Raw genomic sequence first — 22,697 nt, 5'->3', positions numbered from 1 at the left:
AAGGGTACATGACTGTTTCAAACCCTCCTAGTTACTTCTCATTTTGCCATCCCACCAAGACATAGTTGCTTCCTTTCTTGGGTGATTGCGAATCCTACTATTCACAGTCTCAGTGATTCTAGCATTAATCTTATTGATTAATTTCTCTGGTGACATCTGTTTATCTTTAAATAGCCTATGGTTCCTTTCTTTCCAAAGTTCCCTAATCAAGATAGAGGGGCTAACTTTCTATATACTGCTGTGAATGCTCGACTTATTTATGTTTGGCCAGCTTTGAAATAGGCTAAGGATGTTATTTGGGAGGGCAGTAAATCATCCCATTTTGCCACATAACCATAGCCAACAAAGGTTGGAATATTCACAACTCTGAAGGATGTGATCAAAAGTTTCTTGATCTTTTTCACACAGTGGGTATCTACTTGGTCCTTCATACTGCATTTTAGTGAACCGTATGACGATGACACCATGATAGAGTTATTGCACTTGATTATTGATAGCTTCAAAGCCTTGATGACATCAATAGTGATTAATTTTGTAGGAGGTTTACAATATTGGAGATGTGTGCAAAAATCAAAGTGAATGACCGCCTCTTACATCTGGGGTTGCAAGATTTGATCCACAATATGTCTCATCACTTTTTGGTTATAGTAAGGACCACCTTGATAATGAGATTTTTTAATCCATATAGAGTATTATGATTTTGTGTATTGAGGTGATGGATGTAATACCCTAATCTATGATATCTATGCTACATGTCATTCATAATCAAGAATGCATTCGTTCTATTGCAACATGTAGATTGGTTAATAATCTATTCAAGCATTGTGAAGAAAAAGTTTACGCCTCAATTGCACAAGGATAAGGAAGTTGATGATGGCAATAAGAGTGATGAGGAGGATGAAGAGCCACATGAGGACATGCAAGAATTTGCAACTATGCCTAAAAGTGGAGAAAACCTAAACGCCTGTGCGACAAAAACAAGGTTGAAGAGGGTACCTGCATGGAGCTTGCCTAGAAGCCAACATCGATCAATCCGCTGCATGGAGGCGTAAGCACTACTATTGATTCTTTTCATGGGAAAAGTTCATAGTTGGTGGAGTATGGAGTTTTTGCTTTGGATCGATGAGAGGTATGCATGATTTCCATCTCTTCATGTGAGTGGCTTCCTTGTGGGAAGAACAAGTAGCACTTGAGAGTTGGGACTCCAGATCATCATCTTTTAAAATTAATTAATTGGTATGATAGTGTTAAAGCTTGGGATCCAAGCACCAATTTGTTTGATGATTGGTTTTAGTATAATCCTGATGACTACGGGCATGGCAACATTTATATTAGAGCAGAGTAGTTGAAGTTTGAATGGTATTTGCTCTTCTTGCCTACTTTCAAGTGCATGTATGTGATCATGATGCAACCTAGAGATTTCAAAGATAATGGCTTCAACTTCCATGCATGATTTGGGATCTTGTAATGTGCAGATTGCTTGAGGAAAAATAATCTTTGGTTCGGGAGAATTGTTATGTCCTAAAAATTAAATAATAGTATATAAGATTTTATTAATTGACTAATTTAGTTATAAAATAAATGAGGGCCAAGAAAAGGCAAGAGCCTACAACACAACGGTAACTTGTGAGCCTCTCATTTGGAAGGTCTTATGTTTGAGTCTACTCAAGCTTAACACATAATAATAATTAATTTCTGTTGTTGAGAAACTTGGGTAGTTAGACAGGTGGTATAACCAAGGGAGTTACACGGGTGCAACGGTTCGCCTCGCAACCTCTTGGGCATTATACGTATGAACTCTCTTTGTAGGACGGATATGAAAATGTGGAGATACTATTGTATATGGTGATCAATGAATAAATGAAATGTTGTTGAGTTCTTTCTATATTCTGTGTCAAATACCTTGCTTTTTTGTTTGTATGCAATAAGTTCTTGTGACTCCACAAGGTGCCATTGCCGATCGAATCTTGGAAGTGACCAAGTTAAAAAAAAAATGGGGAATAAATAGAACTGCCTGTTAATGAGAATATCATAATCAACAATGATGGAGTTACATAGCTTTTCAAAGGGGAACATGCGTTGACCACAGACTTTCATATTTTGTTTTGGGCGACCATTGAGACTTTTGTACGAAGGAGGCTGTACGGGAAGAAGTTGCTGAGTATACCATGTGGGATGCGTTGAATGTAAGGCCCTCTTCAAATTGGCTTTCGCACCACCTACCTTGTCTATCAACACAAGAATTTGTTGTTTAACAGAATCGAAGGGAGGAAATCGAGCGGGAAAAATGCCAACAACAAATCCAGCGATATTTTACCAAAAAAAGCTATCAGAAGGAAGAAGAACGTGAGTGAACCCGATGAAGGACCAATCCATGAACTTCAAACCTTTGAGAAGAGATAATAAAAAGGACACTATAAACTTGTAATGACAAGGTCACACAGTTGACCCACATTGTACAAAAACATGCATTAATAAATAGTGTTCTTTTTAAACATGACATTTTGTTAGAGAATTGATGCTCAATTTATTTAATAAAGATAGAATAAGAAGGAAAAATTGGATGCCTTGGAAGCCACACACGAAGCTCTAATCCTCACACAAGTAGAACGCGTGCAGAGGTTAAGACAACTTGCGGAGGGACAACCAGTCGAAGGGATGCGCAAAGGGGACTACAAAGGTGTCATGGTAGGTGACCATGGGGGTGTAATGAGAGGTGCTTCAATGGAACGAGAATTCTACTGTTTGCCATAACACTTGTGGTTGAGAAGTAGCAAAGAACACTGTAACCTGGGTGCGCGCACCCGGGTCAAAAGCCCTGCGCACCCGGTGCGGGTGCGTCACGCACCCAAGCACCCCCGCCCGTGGCTTTTTTGCCGCCGCACCCCCGCCGCACCGGTCGAGCACCGGGTGCTTGGGTGCTTCCCGGGTGCGAGGGTGCGCCACGAGTGCTCGCGGGGTGCTTCCCGGGTGCGTCGAGAAGAGGCCCGATTTTAAAAAAAAAAACCATACTTTTTGCCTTTTTTTTTGTTTTTGTTTTTGAAGTATGCTAACCCTAATTTGGTGTGGGTCCCATGTAGTCTATTTGAAAGCTTAATAAGACCAATAGATCTCTTATTCATTTCATCATTTCATTTCACCATTTTGGAGCAGCAAGGAGCTAAGTGAGAAAGAGTGTTTGGAGGAGCTTGTGAGAGATTAGTGGGTGGTTTTGCAAGGGATTGCAAAATCAAGAAGAGCAAGAGGAGCAAGAAAGTTTGATTTGGCAAGTGTCTCCTCAAGTTCGAGCCTTCAAGGTAGGGTTTTTTTTATTTTACTTTGTTTTTTTGGTTTTAAAAATCAATTTATAATTTTTAAATTTAGTATTTAGTATTTAGTTTTACTAAGTTACTTTCAAGTTTCAAGTTTCATTCTTGAATCTTGTTGATAGTTGAATCTTCTTAGTTCTATGATTTTTTATTTTATTATTTATATTAATTTTTAGTTTTTTTCATTGTTCTTAAAATAAAAATATGGCAATATGGCATATGCTGAAACGTATTTAGTAAAATACATTTCAGCATATGCCATATTGCCATATTTTTATTTTAAGAACAATGAAAAAATTTAAAAACTAAAAATTAATATAAATAATAAAATAAAAAATCATAGAACTAAGAAGATTCAACTATCAACAAGATTCAAGAATAAAAAATAAAACTTGAAACTTGAGAGTAACTTACTTAGTAAAACGTTTCAGCATATGCCATATTGCCATATTTTTATTTAATATTTTCTTTTAGTTTTTTACTTTTTAGTTTCATTTTTTAGTACTTTAAATTTTTAAATAGTAAATGCTAAAATTAAATAGTAAAATTTTAAGTTTTAAATTATTTTTACTTGGGCTGAAATGTATCATGATTATTTTTATAATTTTACTTTCATTTTGTGAAATGCAGTTTTATAAATGGCTTCTAGATCCAGCCAAAGTGCAGAAGACATGGAAATTAATGAGCCAAGTGCATCTGATTATGAGCCTGAACTTGAGCCTGAAGGAAGTGATCATGGGGCTGATGTAGGTGGTCAATCTGAGCTTGCGGAAGAGCCTCCTTATGTTGCACCAGGGGTGCCTTCTACTGATTGCCCTTCAGAGATTTTGAGGAAGTATGCTAGGGGTCCTTATGAGCCAAAGTCCCCTCTTAAACAGTTTACTACAAAAATTACACGCCCTACACCTTCAGGGGGTGGCACACGCAAATGGAAGTGCAATATATGTGGAGCACAATGGTTTGGCAGCATTACAAGAGTTAATTCACACCTCCTTTTTTGGAGTGGCTATGGTGTGAACCCATGCATGTTCTTATCAAATCCTGAGAATGTTAGATACAGAATTGAAGTAAATAAACTATGGGGCATTCCTGATGATAGTGTTGTTCCAGTGCCTAGATCTTTGTCTGCTAGGCAACAGGTACAGCATATACAACAGTTACAGGGGCAGCGAGATACATCTACTCGTATCTTGCATCAGAGAGTAGGGACTATGTCACCTACACCATCATTCTCCTCACCTACACACAGTTCAGCTAGGGACAGCAATAGGGGGAAACGAAAAGCAACTTCAAGTGGCACTGATAGTAACCCCATTGCACATTTATCTAACATGCATGCAAGGGACCGGTTAGATGATGCTGTTGGTGATTTCTTCTTTGCCAATGGCATCTCTACACATGTGGCTCGATCTCCCTATTTTGTGAGGATGATTACCATAGCAGTGAATGAGGGAGAGCCATCATATGTGCCACCAGGTGACCACAAGCTGAGGACTACAGTGTTGGATAGAGCCTATGAAAAGGTTGGGATCTTGATGGAGCAAATGAAAGCATGTTGGATGGACTCAGGTTGCAGCATTATCATGGATGGGTGAACTGACATTAGTCATCGTCCACTCATCAACATTATGGTTACATGCACGGAGGGCCCATATTTTTTGAAGGCAGTTGATTGTTCAAGGCATCGTAAAGATGCTGATTTTCAGTTTCATGTGCTTAGGGAAGCCATTGAGGAGGTTGGACCACAAAATGTGGTCCAAGTTGTGACAGATGCAACACATGTGTGCAAAGCTGCAGGGAGGCTTGTTGAGGCAGCTTATAGGCATATTTGGTGGACTCCATGTTGTGTGCATGCCATGAATAATGCACTCAAAGACATGGGGAAAATAGAGTGGATTAGAAAGGTGGTTAATGATGGGAGAGAGGTGCAGATGTTTATCTGCAATCACCATACATCACATGCACTTTTTAGGAGCTTCGCAAAGAAGCAATTCCTGAAACCAGTTGAGACCAGGTATGCATCATATTATATTCTCTTGGAGAGAATGATTGAGTTGCAAGAGCCATTGTAACTCATGGTTATGACACAAGAATGGAAGCGATGGCTTGAGTCCAGAACAGAGCAGGGGAAGAGGGTAAAGGAGACAGTGAAGAGTGATCAATTTTGGAGTGATGCAAAATACATAGTCTCCATCATTACTCCAGTGTTTCAGGTGATCAGATATGGAGATGCAGATTCACCTAGCCTTGAAGAGGTTTATGAGTGCATTGATTCCATGCTTGGGCAGATGAGGGCTGTTGTGCGTGAGAGAGACCCCACTCTAGCATTCTATACGGAGCACATTGAGCCTATCATTCACCGCAGGTGGGAGAAGTTGAACACTCCTTTGCACATGGCTGCCTATGCATTGAACCCGAAGTGGTACATACCTAGGCCTGGTAGAGTCACACCACTTCAGGATGATGAGGTGAAGAATGGGTTCTTTCGATGCATTGCCAAAATGTATGATACTGAGACTGCTAGTGAGATCCGTACCGAGTGGTCCGAATTTGCTAGTCTTTCAGGTAATCCTTAAATCTTGATTCAGTGCTCTAAACTCTTTATAATTATAAGTTCTTTTAATAATTAATTGTTACTTATAAGTTATAACTTTATTTAAGTTATTTATAATTTTAATATTATGTTGTAAACTTTAAAACTTGTAACTTGTAGGATACTCGGATATTGCAAAGGTGGATCTCAAAACCATGGCACAAAAGAATCCCATTTTGTGGTGGAAATGTCATGGGTCACAAAATTTAAAGATCACCTCACTAGCCATTCGACTGCTTTCTCAGGTTTGTAATACTAATAACTAATTCCAGCCCTTTACAATCTTAACTTGAAGAGTTTTACCTTGCTGATTTTAATTTATGATTCATTGATTCAATAATTATTAATCATCGATTTACCATTTATCATTTGTTACAAATTGTATGGACATTTGTTTGTAACTTGTAAGTTGTAACTTTCAACTTTGTTATCTCAGGTGTCTAGCTCCTCAGCTGCAGAGAGGAATTGGTCCACCTATAGCTTCATTCACTCTGTTAAGAGGAATAGACTTACCTCTAAGAGAGCGGAGAAGCTGGTTGCTGTACATGGTCACTTGCGGCTCAAAGATCGCAAGACACGCGAGTACAAGGAGAGCCCTGCAGCATGATGGGATGTGGAGCCAGAGGATCCAGCTCAGATTGATGAGGATGCTGATGCAGAAGCCAATGTAGGGCTAGTTGGTGTTCCTTTAGAGGATCAGGATCTTACCCAGGAGGAGTCTAGTAGTTCCAGTGATGAGGACTTTGGCATAGGGGATGATTAGAGAGCACTTGAGAATCATCCATTCTCATTATTGGCATTTTGTCATTTTGTTGATTATACTCACTTTGATATGGCTATGATACATTATTATTATTTCACTGTTTCATGCTATTCAGCTCATTGTCATCATGAGCATCTTTATGATATATGATATTTATAAAATCATATTTGAACAATGAATTTTGAATCTTGCATCTTGAACTAAGTTAATTTGTCAAATGGTCATTAGTAATAGTAATGGTTATGAAATTTCAAGTTTCAAGTTTGAACTTATGGTTTCTGAATCACATTTTAATTTTCTCTATTCATTGTAGTCAACTATATTTGATATGTTAATGTTACATTGTTATATAATATATTGAAGTATCATTTCATAATTAGCATTTTCAATCATATATATTAATAATATTATATATATACTATGCAACCCCCTCCCCCCCCTCTCCCTCCTCCTCCTCCCCCTCTCCCTTGAACCCCCCCTTCGCTCCCTCGCCGCCGCACCCTTGCCGTCCCCAAATTGAGGCTATTTTTTTCCCGCACCCAAAACTCGTCCCGACGTCCCCCTGCACCCCCGCACCCCCGCGCTGGGGTAACACTGGCAAAGAATTACTTGAGGAAACACGACAAAGGGTAAATTTAATTGGGGAACACAAGAATAGTGTATGAACCTATCTCGCACACCATGAGTGGAGGAAACCTGAAGTAGGAGTGAAGAGGGAACCAAGGCAGTTGGAGGTGCTGAAGTGACACGTTCGCAGGGTAGCCAAGACATTGTTTATTCCTAACATGTCGAAGGTGGAAATACAATCTAGTAGTTGAAACTTTATATCCAACCCCACCACATCTCAGTGTAATACAAACAACATAGGTGTGCAGACACAAACCTTGCCGACACCATAGCACAATTGGTACAACAAGTAACACAATCGACAGTTGTGGCCTTAAACAATTAGAAATCACCCAAGTTCATAAGCTAGGCAAAGGAGGATCCTATTCGCCATTGCTGAACTTGTGAGACGATCTGGATGGCTAATGGAGTTACTGATTAGGATGAATGGGTCACCCAATTTCTTGCTACACTAAGGGAGGGAGCCATTGACTAGTACTCTGGTGTGGATGAAGCCAAGTTGACGACATGGGCAGAGCTAAAGAAGGAATTTTAGATGGAATTCAAGTTGTGAGACGACAATGAAATTCTTGCCAACATCTATGTCACAAAATGAGGAAAGAATGAGTTCGTTAGAGCTTATGGGCGACGACTAAAGGAATTACTCAAAAAGATGGAATGTGCGCCAGTCGATGAATTGAAGAAGCAATGGTTCGTCGCGGGACTGAAAAGTTCCTTCCAAAAGAAAATGAAGATCGTACCACCTACATTGTACGAAAACACATACAACTATCCAATGGATTTGGAGAGTGGAAATAAGATCTCCAAGAAAAACAAGTTATTGGATGATGAGTCCTCGGAGGAAAGTAGTGATGAGGAATTGAGTAAAAACGAATGTGCCTTTTAGAAAGATTTCCAGAGGATGGTGAAAGAGCTCAAGGAAACAAAAGGACGATCTAGTGAAATTGAGGAGGGTGATGTGTGGTGCACTAATTGCAAAGAAGCCGGACACATGAAAGGTTATTGCCCAAAGAAATCATTTTGCGACATCTGCAAATCATGAGACATTCCGCTAAAAATACCCGTACAACATGAGGGCCAAGAACCAACAAGTGTTGTTTACACATGAGCAGCCCTCCACATTTGAAACCGATGCTTAACAAAATAACAATGCTGCGTCATTCAACAACTATAGAAATAACCAATAGGGAGGCTGAGGGAGTAACAATAACAACAATCGTCACACTCGGATCTAGTATGATGTGAAGGGAAGACCGATGATGCAATGTAAAACTTGTAATCAGCGTGGACACTTTTCTCGAGATTGCTAGAAGCAGACCCTGCAGAAGCTGTGCGGATGGTGTGCTTCAAGAGACCACAAGGAAACCGATTGCCTGAAGCTTGGCATCAATCCCCTTGACGTTGAAGGGAGAGGCATGGAAGAAGAAATTTTGGCAATCACATGAGCACAGGCCAAGAAGACCACATATCCTGACCCCTATATGGAAAAACAAAGGACGCTAGAGGCGAAGGCCGAGATTGAGAAAGAATTGTAGGTTTGTAGGGAGTCAAGGGATACGATTGACACTTTTGCTTGAGCAATTGTAGAACAAAATATTTTGAGGCAGATGATGTAAGTGGAAATACCTGTAAAGGTCAAGGACCTACTTGAGACGATGCCCCAGAATAGAACAACACTGCTAAGCCCTCAACCGCTCCAACAAGTACACTACAATGGACCAGGGCTTTGAGTGGTTCTGTAGTAGAGCCAATGCTACTTACAATAAATAGTGGACAAAACCCCACCGTAGTAGAGATGGGCGTCTTGGGCACCATTCTCACTGACACCATTGTCGATGGTGGGTTAGGGGTGAATGTTTTGTCCGAAGACACTTGGAAGAGCCTCGAGAAGTTGATGCTGTGGTTGCCGACCTTCAACCTCTTGGGGGTTCACGAACATGGCATCAAGCCCCTTCAAACCTTAATGCCACAACAAGTAACTATCGACACACCACTGTTTACCTTGGACTTTGTAGTAATTCCTTTCTAGTGGGAGGGATATGATGCCATCGTAGAGAGAGGGTGGCTGGTGATTTTCAAAGCTAATTGTAATTAGAAAAAGAATACTTTTTCATTCGAGAAGAGGAGAAGAAAGTTCGTGATCGACTTAAGAATTCAGATGGTTGGGGAAGAAATGACATCCTCCTCAGACTTGGAATTCAACAGTGGAGTAAATGAAGGTAAAAGGGGTATGGAACTCAATGATGGAGGGATATTGGAGTTGGGGAGTGCTCGGGGGATGATGTGGACTCCATGGACGACCTATTTCATGGGCAGATGAGCAATTACGAACTGTTGACTCCATCTTGTAATGTGTTGGAGATTGAGGAAGAGCCGAATGGGTTCCCTCAATAATATAGAGAATATAGGGAAGGAGAAGCTCGAGTTAAGGAAAGTCTTGCCTACCAATTCTCCAAGGATGAGTGTATTAGATACAAAGAAGGCAAATTGAAGGAGATAAACTTGGGAGATGAGTATAACCCAAAAAACATCCTAATGGGGGATGATTGGAATTCAGTACTAAAGACAGTTGCATTCAAAATCTTTATAAAGTACAAGGACATGTTCGCCTGGACATAAGGATTTGAAGGGTGTACCTTCGGTACTATCGTACACCAAATTCCTTTGGTTCTCGGAGCCCAACATGTGCGGATGAGGTCGTATCAGATGAATAAGAGTTATGTTGCAAGGGAGAAGATTAGTTGGATGTTGGAGGTAGGTATCATCTTTCGAGTTCAGAGAAGTGAGTAGGTTTCCCCAATTGTCGTCTTCTTGAAGAAGGAAGCAAACTAGATCTACGTTTGCGTGGATTTTTTATGCCTCAACGTAGTCACTATTGAGGACCTATTCCCCATCTTGTTCACTCAACATTTTGGATGTTGTAGTGGGTCACAAAATTTATTCATTCATGGACGACTTTTCTAGGTACAATCATATACCCATTGCGGAGGAAGATAAATTAAAAACAACCTTCACAGCGGATGATAGTTATACAATTGGATGCCCTTTAGCCTCTACAATGTGCCAACGACTTTTCAACGAATCATCCTACACATCTTTGACAAGATGTCACTAGGACACTTTAAAGCATTTCTAGAGAATTGGTCCATATTTAGCAAGCATGATAAGCATGTTGTGGCTTTAGGGGGGTGCATGGAACTGTGTTGGTGAGCTCGCTTGGCCCTCAACCCAAAGAAGTGGCAAGCTATCTTGCTCGGGCACATAGTCTATAAGGCAAGACTAAAAACGAACCCAAAATAAGGACGGGTAATAGTGGAAATGAAGGCATCTAAGGATGTGACCAGAGTCAAATCCTCCGTCGGCCTCATTGGATACCATCATCATTTCATCAAAAACTTTGCATAGATCTCATATCCCTTAGATAGGCTCGCGAGGAGGGGGGAGTTGTACATTTGGGATAGGGTACAAGGGGAAGCCTTCGAGGGAAAAAAATTAGGCTGTTGGGTGCCCCATTCTTGCATTTCGTAATTGGGACTAGGAATTTCACGTATACGTGGACACGTCAAATTATGCCATTAGGGCTACGTTGGTTCAGGAAGGGGCGCATGAACTAGATCACTTGATATATTTTGCGAGTAGGTTGTTGTCTAATGTGGAGAATAATTATAGTACCACAAAATAGGAAGCCCTCAGAATGGTCTACACCATTCAGAAATTTTGTCACTACCCACTAGCCACACCATTTTCTTTCTGTGGACCACCAAGCCCTCATGTACTTGGTCAATAAGCCCATTATTCATGGGAGGATTAGTCGATGGCTTCTGTTACTCCAAGAGTTCACGTTCAAAATCATTGTGTGACTAGGACGAGCCAGATAATTGTCGATCAGTTGTTATGCATTAAGCGTGGCGAGCCACCCGTCAGATTAAATGATGACTTTCTAGACATACTTCTGTTCTAGATTGTTGCACTTCCTCCATGGTAGACAAACATATGGGAGTATTTTTGCACAACCCAGATTCCATGAAATATGCCTCCAGGAGAACAAAGAAAGTTGAGCAGGACTTTTCAATTGATTAACTGATTGCTATACAAGATAGGGCCAAACCCAAGAGCTATTTGAAAGATGAAGGTTAGACTTCGTCAACCCCTAAAGGTTAGTTATACTGAAGGTGTGAATATATTGTAGTAGCTACTGAATACTTAACTAGATGAGTGTAAGCACATGCAGTGCCAAAAACTCAACATTGAGCATTGCAAAGTTCATTTGTGAACAAATAATAATGAGGTATGGCATTTCGATTCAGCTAACTAACAACAGAGGTGGTCATTTTGTTAACCACGTTATCAAATTGTTCATCATAGAACTTAAAATCATTCAAACACTATCAAGTCCATACTAGCCTCGTGCGAACAACTAGGGAGAGGCAATCGATAAATTTTTGGAAGGAATCATATATAAGTCATGTAGAGTTGAGGCTGAAGATTGGGAGGAAAAATTGCCCTTTGTGTTGTGGGCCTACCGCATCTCCTACAAGGTGACCACGGGGCACATGCCCTTTCAGTTGATTTATGGACAAGAGTCGATTGTACCCACTGATTTTATGGTTCTAGGTCCACGGATAACCATTGATAATAGGATGGATAATATGGAGAGCTTGAGGGAGAGCCTCTATGTCATGTCCCCATTTTGGAGGCAATTTGATTTAATTAATTAAGTTGTCCAAAATAATGAATATTTTATGAGAATGACTAATTAATTATTTTAATTAAATAAATAAATGATATTAAGTTAATTATTTATGAAGTTATCAAATAAATAAATATTAAAAGGTAACTTTATATTTAATTAATTTAATAAAGTGACTTGAATTATAAAATATTTTATAAAGTCACTTAATAGATAAAATAAAATAATGTTCTAGAAGCTTTTGGAGAAAGTGGAGGAAAAAGAATAAATAGGCACCTCGGGCTTCATTCTAATCATCCAAATTTGTTGTTGTTGATGTTGATGTTTGTTGATGTGCATTGTGGAGCCTAGGGTTTCTGCAATAGTCACAATTGGCCATTGAGAACGAAAACTCTCAATTGGTACGCAATTTTGAGGGTGTGAAATATCACTTGAATTATTGCAGCTGGGAGGAAGATACTTCAGTCTTCTGTTTGTGCTATATTGAGAAAAAATATTTGTGGCCATTGAGAGCGAAAACTCTCAATTGGTACGTGATTTTGAGGGTGTGAAATATCACTTGAATTATTGCAGCTGGGAGGAAGATACTTCAGTCTTCTATTTGTGCTACTTTGAGAAAAAATATTTGAGTACAAAAAGCCAGCCGAAAAAGTAGTTCAAAAAAAGCAGACCGAAAAAGCAGTTCGAAAAAAGCAGGCCGAAAAAGTAGGCCGAAAAAGCAGTTTGAAAAAGCAGGCCGAAAAAGCAGTTCGAAAAAAAGCAGGCCGAAAAAGCAGAACCAAAAAATCAGGCCAAAAAAAGCAGGTCCCGAAAAACAATCCAAAAAAAAAAAGCAATCAGAAAAAGCAAATTCGAAAAAGCAAAGAAAATTATTACAGTCATCTACAATTAGGGGCGGCAGCTAGAGAGGCACAACTTGGGCATTTGAGGAGGTTATTTTCTGTTCAGTGGTATTGCAATACATCTATTCTCTAAGGCGACTTCATAGGCCAGGTCTGATGTGTATTTTCATAGTTGCCTTTCACTATAGAGTGCTGTTGTAATTGTCATTTCGTATCAGACCTATCATTCATTAATAGATACATCATTCATTTTTACATTCCTCACAATTGTATCAGCAATCCATGGCTTTAGTTGTATTTAATCATGCATGTGATTAGTGTACTGCTGTAGGGGAGTATTGAAGTTAGATATTTAGTGTTGCATTAGTTTTCATTGGCAGCTGTAGGTGCATATTATTTTATCAGCAATCATCATATTTTGATATCTTTGTAAATGCCAAGAGTCTTGGCTAACTTAGTATGAATATTGTATTGGATACTCATTCTCAATAAGGGAGATACAATTGCTGGTCATTAATAGTTGTCTTTGAGTGTTAATATATCATTTCTTATCGGCTAGGTAGCTTGCATACCAACTGTTTGTTAAAATACCAGTTGGCTGTAGGTGATCATTTTCATGATTAGAACTCATATATGCATTCACTATTGCCAAAATTAGTTGCATATTTATGTTAGATCATTGTTTAGACAATTTGGAGTCTTTTGTAAGCATTCTCTTTGAGGCAAATCCAAACAAGAATCACTGCAGCAATCTAAAAAGTTATATTAGTCAGAGGACCCTTGCCTGCAAAGTGTTTGACGAAATGTCAAACAACTGAAGTATAAAGATTTTTGGTGTTGGAAGAAGTTATAACCTGTTGGGGTTATTACACTCTATGCCTTAAAAAAATTGGATGAGAAAAGGGCGATGCCTCAATGGGCAACCACAGTAGCATAGCAATGGAAGAAACTCTGGCGTGAAAAATGCCTCTGTTAGGTGAGGCTTACTCCGAGCCAATTAGTATTGAAATATAATGGAAGTAACAAAATCAAGACCGACAAATTTACAATAAAGTGGCTAGGTCCTCATAAGGTAAAGGAGGTAGGAGCCAATACAACCGTCAAATTATGGATAACTGATGACAAAGAAATTACCAACACTGTGAATGGGTCAAAGTTAAAAATACACCACGAATGATGAGCAAGCCCAATTGACATTGGCTAGCGCTCTGTAGCAAATAGAAAATAATCACTGTTGACTCCCTATTGGGTGCGATCATACCATTGGTGGGTTGTGACAAAAAAATGTAAGGCCTCCATCCATATTTGTTTGCTCATTCGTTTTAGGTTTAGATTAGGAAGAAGGTGATGCAAGAAGAAATGAGGACATGAAGTAGTTTCTTAATTGTTTTTCAATTTGCAAGAGGGGATAAAAAATGTATTTTGCATGTAAAAGAAATTGGAAAGCTAACTACAAGTAGAGAGTTCGAGTATGGAAAAGAGGGAAAGAGATTTACCTTCTGGAGTTCAAATTACAAGACAAAAGGCGGCAACTGCGAGTAACAAAAAGAAGATATAGCCTAAGATTCAGAAGGCTTCCCAAAAAGAATAGGTTCCATATTAGATCGTCACATTTGAATGACTTAATAGAATGGCATGCCAGAAGTGGTGGTAAGAAACCCCTGAGAGGAATGAGGTAAAAAAATTCTTACAAAATGCTAGAGTTCATTGGGCGATTCAGATGCCTCTATTTACTATCCAAAATTTTGAGGCTACTCTGCGGGTATGGTTTAATGCTTTTAATAGGCGTACAAGGAAGAGCACATTCAAGTATTGGAAGCATGTGGTAACTATTTCATTCACGACTGCCGACTTTACACAAGTCTTTGGTGGAGCAAGAGCGGATGTGCACAAAGTTGAGATAAAGACACGAAAAATGACACAGGAATTGGAAGGAGTTTTGGATCCAGCATATTTCACGTCACCTCACCCCAGTGGAGTTAAGAGTCCATAGTGAAGTCAACCAAGGGGAGAGTCATCCGAAAGGAATTTGTTGTAGAGGGTCTGTGGCGATGCATACTTGATGTAATAAAAAGTAGACTCACTAGAGCAAGCCAACCCTCAGATATTGCATAACTGTAGATAGTTCATGTGAATGGCCTCATGAACGGTGTTGTATATGACTGGGCATCTGTGCTATCAGATAGGATGTATGAATTTATTACCTTGCAACACTGTACATTTTACATGCCCTACATCGCCATTGGCCTATTTCTGGAGGCTACATTGTGGCTTATTCCTATGGATAAGTTAGAACTAGTACCTCAAGGCAAATTGGCAGCCAAAGAGCCTCTGGTTTTCTACTGGCGGTATTTGGATAGTGGAGGGACAGTGACGTGTCAAAAGAGGCGTAGACAAGCAGTGGAAGAATTTGACCCCAAAGACATTGATAGTAGTAGGGAAGCGACTACAAAGCCTTCTAATAGCGACTTCGTGATAGATGATAGCGATGCAACAAATGATTTGTCTGTGATGGAATCCACTTTGATGGAAACTATGCTATTAGTTCAATTCGTGCTGCCTCTTCTATCGTCCTTGATAGACTTGACTTCAATGAGGATGAGGAGTACAAGGTTCTCCTCGTTCATTCCGACATTTGGAGCCGAGGTCGTAACACCCTCGAGAGTACACAAGGCTGTTGAAGGCGAGGCCCCACCTACACATGAGGTGGCTGTGGGGCCTTTCGTAGTACCCGTAGTAAAGGTGGTGGCAGAGTTTGGGGTTGCAAGGTTGGAGAAGGGGAATGTGATAGGTAGAGAGCAACATGGCAGTCAGGATATCCTAGGGGGCCAGGTTTGCCAGGAGGTAGTAGGGTCCGATGTCATAGTCACTGTTGATACTGAGCTTTTAGGTGATCCACCACCTCAAGTAGGTCCCTCGAAGGCGACCATGAGCTCTTGGCTTAAATAATTGTTTTAGAACCAATCGACGTGACAGTTCTTTCTCAATGACAAGAGGAACCTTCATAGATAGGTGGGAAGTGCATTGAACACTTGCTTGTGGAGAAAGACATGACAAAAGAGTATGTCCTCAAACTAGTAATGTAGGAGGCTGATAAGACCCTAGCGGTGGGTAAGGTTGTGCACTTGGCCGAGGCAGGGATGCAATTGGAGGAAGATGAGGTAGAGGCGTCTTGGGAAAACATGGTTACTAGTGGACATCGAATGGTGGTTGTCACAGAGTCTCAAGTCTTGAGTGGTGTGACTTCGGACTTATATTTTCTCCTTACCTTTGTACAACAAGATTGATCTGCAACTTTTGGTGGATGTTTTGAGAAAGGGTTGTGGCCTACTGAGGAGACCTTGAAGATGTTGCAGACATGGGCTGGCCCCATGCCAACAATAGAGAGCGAGGTACGGGCTATTATCCACCATATAGAGTAGGCTTTCTATGAGGGGTACTACACTTTAAAGCGCGCAGAGTATGTCTCGGCTGGACATGACGTTGCATCGGTGGATACACAGAGAGCTCAAGAGGAGCTGACCACTAGGTTGGAGGTAGTGGAGTGAGACTTAGCTCAACGTACATAGGAGATGGAGGCCGAGAAGGCAACACACGTGGCTATTGAGGGCAGATTGGCCAGAGAGATAACTTCATTTGAGCAACAGTTCGTAGCGTGTGATATTGAGAGGAAGACTTTAGAGATGAGCCTGATTTGAATTAGGAAGGAGATCAATGAGAAGGAAAAAGAGGTTCGGGAAGTTGCGGCGATGGTGAAGTCTGTCCTTGAACTTCAAACGGTTACTGAGCACAAACTGGAGGTGAGGATTGTACATGTTTATGAGCTAAGTGCTTAATTAGGACCTTCTGTTGTGCAGTTTGCCTCTTCTATCGTCGATTAGCCGACATCCTCTTCAGGGATGCTTCCTATGCCCCCATCTCAGTCATAAATTTTGTAGTTGTCATTATTCCCATTCGTTGTTTGTTGTCCCAAACATTTCAGATCTCGTCCAAAGATGACTTTTTTTTGGGGGGGATGATGTTATTAGGCAACTTGGGTAGTTAGTATAATCGAGGGAGTTTCACGGTGCTACGGTTCACCTCACATCCCCTCGGGCATTATATTTATGAACTCTATTCATAGAATGGATATGGAAATGTGGAGATGCTATTGTATATGGTGATGAATGAATAAATGAAATGTTGTTGAGTTCTCTCTATATTTTGTGTCGAATACCTTGCTTTTTTGTTTGTATGCAATAAGTTCCTATTACCCCATGAGGGTAAACAATTTTAACAAATAATAGCAACTAATCTAGGCTTCAGTCCTTTACATATAAAAAAATAAAAGAGGGCCAAAATGATATAATAATGTTGTTTCGTTTATAAGCCTTCGAGAAACTTTTTGGAGGCCTTTGTAAGGCCATGTTGGCATTGTAGGAAGGTGTCGTGGATTTTATGTTTCTTATGTATTCGCAATTCCAATGGGAACATGACATTGTTTGTAGTTTCTAAGGTGCAAGATCCTCCTTACTCTGTAATCCTAGTTTCAGTGATTAGCAACCACCCTAGTCTTCTGTTGGATATATCATGTCTGATATTTCACTTTGTAAATCATTATTAGATTGATATCAAAGATATTATTTCAAAATAATTACTTTAATGATGACAACTCATTTGTTCCTGTGTTAATCCATTGCTCCACAAATATTATTGGCTATACTATTCTGTGCTACTACTTTGACATAGATCAAACTGCCACATTGCGAAGTTCGTCAAATTAGAGCATGCCGAAAGGTCCCAAGTGCCTTGTGCCAAGCACCAAATCCCAAGTGCGACTTGTATTGTCTCTGATATTAGGGTTAGCGTGGGACAAGTAATACCTGCAAAATAAATGTTAGAATTCAATAATAAGTCTAAATATACTATTCTATCTTCTAACTTAACCCCAAACTCAAAGATGTCTCCAGATTGGGTTTCCTAAATGTTAATTATTCCATCGTCTTCTTTGGAGTGCACCCTTTAAGATTCTTCTTGGATGGGACATCCCCTAGCTAAGGCCAATCACATATGCATATGTTGACATCATAAGAATCTTTTAGCTATAATATCTTCTTCGCCTAGCCAACTATAAAAGGGCTATATTGACCTTTCACACTAGCACTATTAGCCATTTATTTGAAGGTTGTATTAACCTCTTGCATAGGCAGTATGAGGTATCATTCTCATATAGCCATTTATACGGGGATTGTGTTGTCCTCTCGCACTGGCACTATTAGCCCTTAAAATGGAGTATATAGAAATCTCCCGCACTAGCACTATGAGACTCTATTAATCCCAACTTAACCATTTATATAGAGATGTTCCCAATCCCTACACTAGCACTTAGACATTTATATAGAGTTGTAAACAATCCCTACACTAACATTATGAGAATTTAATCTATTATTTCTTTATATTCATTGAATGAACACTATCAAATTCTAAATATTCATCCAACTATTATTCTTTTTGAATTGTTAATAATCTACTCATATATATAAAGAAAACATTGAATATATAACATACCTTTATGATGCCTTTACCATCTTTTAGAGTTGCCTTGTTTCTTACATTAAATATATGATAAGAGGTATGCGATTATATCTTTTTTGGTACTTTGTTCTATTTTCTCATTTTGGTACTATTCTTCTTTTTTATTATTCAATTGTAATTTATAAATCTTATTTTATTAGTCATCTATATCCTTTTGAAAAGTCACAACCTTTCATAATCACAATTCTTTCAAAAAGTCACAACCCTTCATAATCATGTTCCTTTTGAAAAGTCATAACACTTCATAATTACAATCTTTTCGAAGAGTCACAACTATTCATAATTACAACCCTCTCGAAGAGTCACATCCTTTCATCATTGCAACTATTTGTAAAAGTCACTTCCTAGTTTCTTATCATTGCAACCTTTTTTCCTATAGCGGGAACATTACAAAAAACAAAGTGAAAACATATACATGAAAGATAATAGGATGGGTTTTTAAAACAGAGCATCCATGTATATATGTCAACTGATACTCATACAACATACAAAGGAGATTATAGTAAAGAACTTAAAGTACGAGAGGAAAATCCAGCTAAGATTTTGAAAGAAGCAAGAAACTTAATTGATACTATTAAGGATAGGTCTAGAAATATGCTGATTAATAGATTGCAGAAGTGTCAAAGGGCCTAAAATGCTGCAAGAAAACTGAACCAAAAATCACAGGTTGAAACCTACATTAAACATTCAAACATCATTACTAAAGATTTTTTAAAAGCTATGCATGCTAAGACAGTGAGAAGGTTATCCATTAGGGATAGTAACCATCATGGTAAAGCAGAGTCTCTATACCGTCAACACCTTTGTTGGCCAGGGTGTCCGCCATGGAATTTCCTTCTCTGTATATATGATTAATAGTGACTTTTTGAAATTTTGAAATAAGATCTAATCCTTGGTTAAGTAGGCTGGTCAACTTCCAATTTGGGGTGAATCTATTTCGTAAGGCATTGATAATGATTGCCGAATCACCTTTAATGGCTATAGATTGGAATTTTAGTTGGTAATAAAGCCATAAGCCTTCTAGCAACGCTTTAATTTCAGCCATGTTGTTGGTGTTTGGTTCGATTTTCATTGATCTTTCTACTAGTATCCTTCCCTCACTATTTCTAATGCAGCAACAAACTTCTGCCGGCTAGGATTACCTCTTGAGGCTCCATCAAAATTAAGTTTAACCCACCCTGTATCCAAGGGGGTCCAGAGACAAGTTTCCTGTAATGATTGACTAGAACTCCCTCCTTTTCCATTGAATGGAGGGACCTTGAGCCCAATCCATTTATTTTGCATTGATCCATCCCAAAGGGTCATAGCTTCGCTTGTTTGACTTAATTTACTAGTTAAGGTCTCAATAATGGATGTTTCAATGTTAAGGATGACTTTCTCTATTGGCGTCTCAATATTCTTAAAAATGCGTCTATTTCTTTCCTTCCATAATTTCCATATAATTATAGACAGAGCAATAATATATAGTCCTTCAAAAATATTCTTATAATGGAATTTGGGCCATGATAGGAAGTGTTCTAAGATGGATTCATGTGGGACAAAGGATAAATTCATCTTTTTGTAAAACCAAGTCCATATCCTATGGGAAAAGTCACAATGAAGGAGGAGGTGGTTGGGATCTTCTTCAGCCTTTTTGCATACATACATCTAGTTGGTCTTTCATAGCCCATCTTTTTAAATTTATTTGAAGTAAGAATTTTATTTTGTATTGCTAGCTAGGAGAAGGTTCTTGCTTTTGGAAGGCATAAAGAGTTCCAACAAAGATCAATTGGAAGGAGTTTAAGTGCATTTGATTTGAGACTGGTTAAATACTTATATCCCTCTTTAGATTTATATTCTCCTGTGTGGGAGCCTAGCCAAACAAGTTTATCCTCAGAAGTAGAGAGGGTGAAGGATCTTGTTGATAGCAAGGCTTTAAGAATGGATAGTTCATTGTTAGGAATGTTGAACCTGTCCAAGTTTTTCCATTTCCATCCTATGTGTGTGGCTAGATCCTCTTCCCAATAATCAGCTAAATAGATTCCTAGTGTTTTTGAGAGAATGAATTGAGCATTGGTAAAGTTTCCAAGTTTACATAGGGCTGGGAATCCTTCCCAGGAGTCAGTCTAGAATCTAACTTTTTTACCATTTGCAACTTGCCAAGGTACTTAATTGAAAATAATGTGTCAACATTTTAACATGAAATTCCATACTATTGATCCTTGTGGGGGGGATTTAATTCTTAGGATACCTAGGTGATCAATTGAGTATAAATATTTTTCAGAGAGAGCTTTAGCCCAAGATAGTTCAAGGTTATGGATCATTCTCCAGATCAATTTAGCCCCTAAAGCCATAGTTTGTAGTTTTATATTCCGAATTCCAAAGCCACCTTCCTCCTTGTCCTTACATATTTTATTCCAGGCCATAAGGTTAAATTTCCTCTTACTATCTATACCTTGCCAGAAAAAATCTTTAAGGGATTTGTTCAGTGCATTTTCTATATAGATGGGTGGATTACATCGTGATAATTGGTAGATAGGTATACTTGATAGAACTGATTTAAGCACAGTTGTTCTTCCTCCAAGAGAGAACCATTTCCCCTTCCATGATTGAATTTTCTTTCTAATTTTATTTACTAGGGGTTCCCATAATCTTGCTTGCTTCGAAGAGTCATCAAGTTGGAAACCAAGGTATTTGCATGGGAAGGACCCTATTGAAATGTTAAGGATGGTACTAATCCTCCTTTGGAATGCTTCCTCAGTATTAAAAATGAAAATTTCGGATTTTTCCCTATTAATTTCTTGTCCTGAGGCCTTAGAATAGTCTATTAGTGTTGAATTAATGATTTCAGCTTCTTTTTCATTTGCTTCTCCATAGAGAAGGGTGTCATCTACAAATTGTTGGTGATTTTCTGGTTTACTGTTATCGGCTGTCTTAAGCCCTTTAAGGGAAGACTCCATCTTTTCTATTTAAGAGATTGACCAAGTGCCTTTGAAAGTAGGATAAAAAGAAATGGGGAGATAGGATCACCCTGTCTAATACCCCTTGAAGGAGAGAAGAAGCCTTCAAGTGTGCTATTAATAAGGATTGATATCTTAGGTGTGGAAATACATTCATAGATTAAGTTAATCCATGCTTTTGTAAATCCAAAGGCTTGTAGGCACGTACATAAAAATCTCCAGTTGACTTTGTCATAGGCCTTACTGATGTCTAATTTGATAAGCATGCTCGAATTCTTGCCTAGTTTTAAAGAGTGAATTGTTTCTTAAGCAATAATCATACCATCATAGATCGATCTACCTTGGACGAATCCAAATTATTCCTTGCTTATTAGCCGAGGGAGGATTGTTTGGAGTCTTGAAGCTAATGTTTTGGTAAAAAGTTTATAGAGGGTATTGCATAGGGCAATGGGTCGATAATTACCAAAATCTTTATAGTGATCCGATTTCGGGATGAGCACCAGGAAGGTGTTATTGATCTCTTTATGTAAACTGCCAGAATTCCTCATACTCTCTAAAGCTTCAATAATTTCTTCTCCCATGAAATGCCAATATTTTTGAAAAAAGGTTAGAAAGCCATCCGGTCCTGGGGCTTTATCATGGTTCATTTTAAAAAGGACTTTAGTTACTTCATCCTTTGTTAATTTATTCATAAAAAAATTATTTTCCTCATCGCTAATAATCTTGGGAATAGTTGATAAAAATTGGATTGATTCAAAAAGGATGATTCCTTGCTTAGAATGGTTTTAAAGTAATCCAAAGCTTCTCTAGATATTTCTTCTTTGTTTTCTAAGCTTTGCCCATCTTTTGAGTTGATTTTGTTTATACTATTGATTGATCACTTAACTCTGGTACAATTGTGAAAAAATTTGGTGTTCTTGTCTCCCTCTTTCAACCAATCTTCCCTTGATTTTTGTCTCTAATATATTTCTTCCTTAGTCAGGATATCCTTTAATTTTAACATAAGATTCTTTTCCTACGTATATGTTTCTTCGTTCATCCCATTTCTCATTACTACTTGGTTAACATTGTCTAAGGCTTTTTCAGTAGCTCGTTTGACCTCAAATATATTGCCAAAATGAGTTTTGTTCCATTGAATCAAGTTGGCTTTAATTATTTTAAGTTTTTGGATGATTTTAAACATTCTTGAACCTTCTATTTTAGCGTTGTTCCACCAGAGTGCTAGTTGTTCCAAAAGGTTTTCATCCTTGAACCACATTTCCTCTGCTCTAAATGGAATTTTTTTAGGTAGTGCTTCCCCTACCATTGTTAGGCATATGGGGAAGTGATTTGAACCAGAATAAGGGATGGTTTTTGAGGTA

At 38.8% G+C, this 22,697-nt stretch overlaps 2 protein-coding genes across 3 annotated transcripts in view; both read left to right on the top strand.

Annotated features, from left to right (window-relative positions):
• MRE11 (DNA repair and meiosis protein (Mre11)) overlaps nucleotides 1-22,697 on the top strand; it is a 227,214-nt gene that overhangs the window by 78,739 nt on the left and 125,778 nt on the right. The window lies entirely within an intron of this gene.
• Nucleotides 5,384-6,756, top strand: LOC149563710 (uncharacterized). Its single transcript, XM_089824203.1, has 2 exons — nucleotides 5,384-5,873; nucleotides 6,022-6,756. The coding sequence occupies exons 1-2, from the start codon at nucleotides 5,384-5,386 to the stop codon at nucleotides 6,165-6,167; spliced, it is 636 nt and encodes a 211-aa protein (XP_089680329.1). The 3' UTR covers nucleotides 6,168-6,756.

This window comes from Cupressus sempervirens, chromosome 4 (assembly GCF_028749045.1).
Source record: "Cupressus sempervirens isolate cs-2001-9-10 chromosome 4, ASM2874904v1, whole genome shotgun sequence".
Classification (NCBI taxonomy): Eukaryota; Viridiplantae; Streptophyta; class Pinopsida; order Cupressales; family Cupressaceae; genus Cupressus; species Cupressus sempervirens.
Note: the sequence above shows the minus strand (reverse complement) of the source record. Positions and strands in the feature narration are given on the sequence as shown.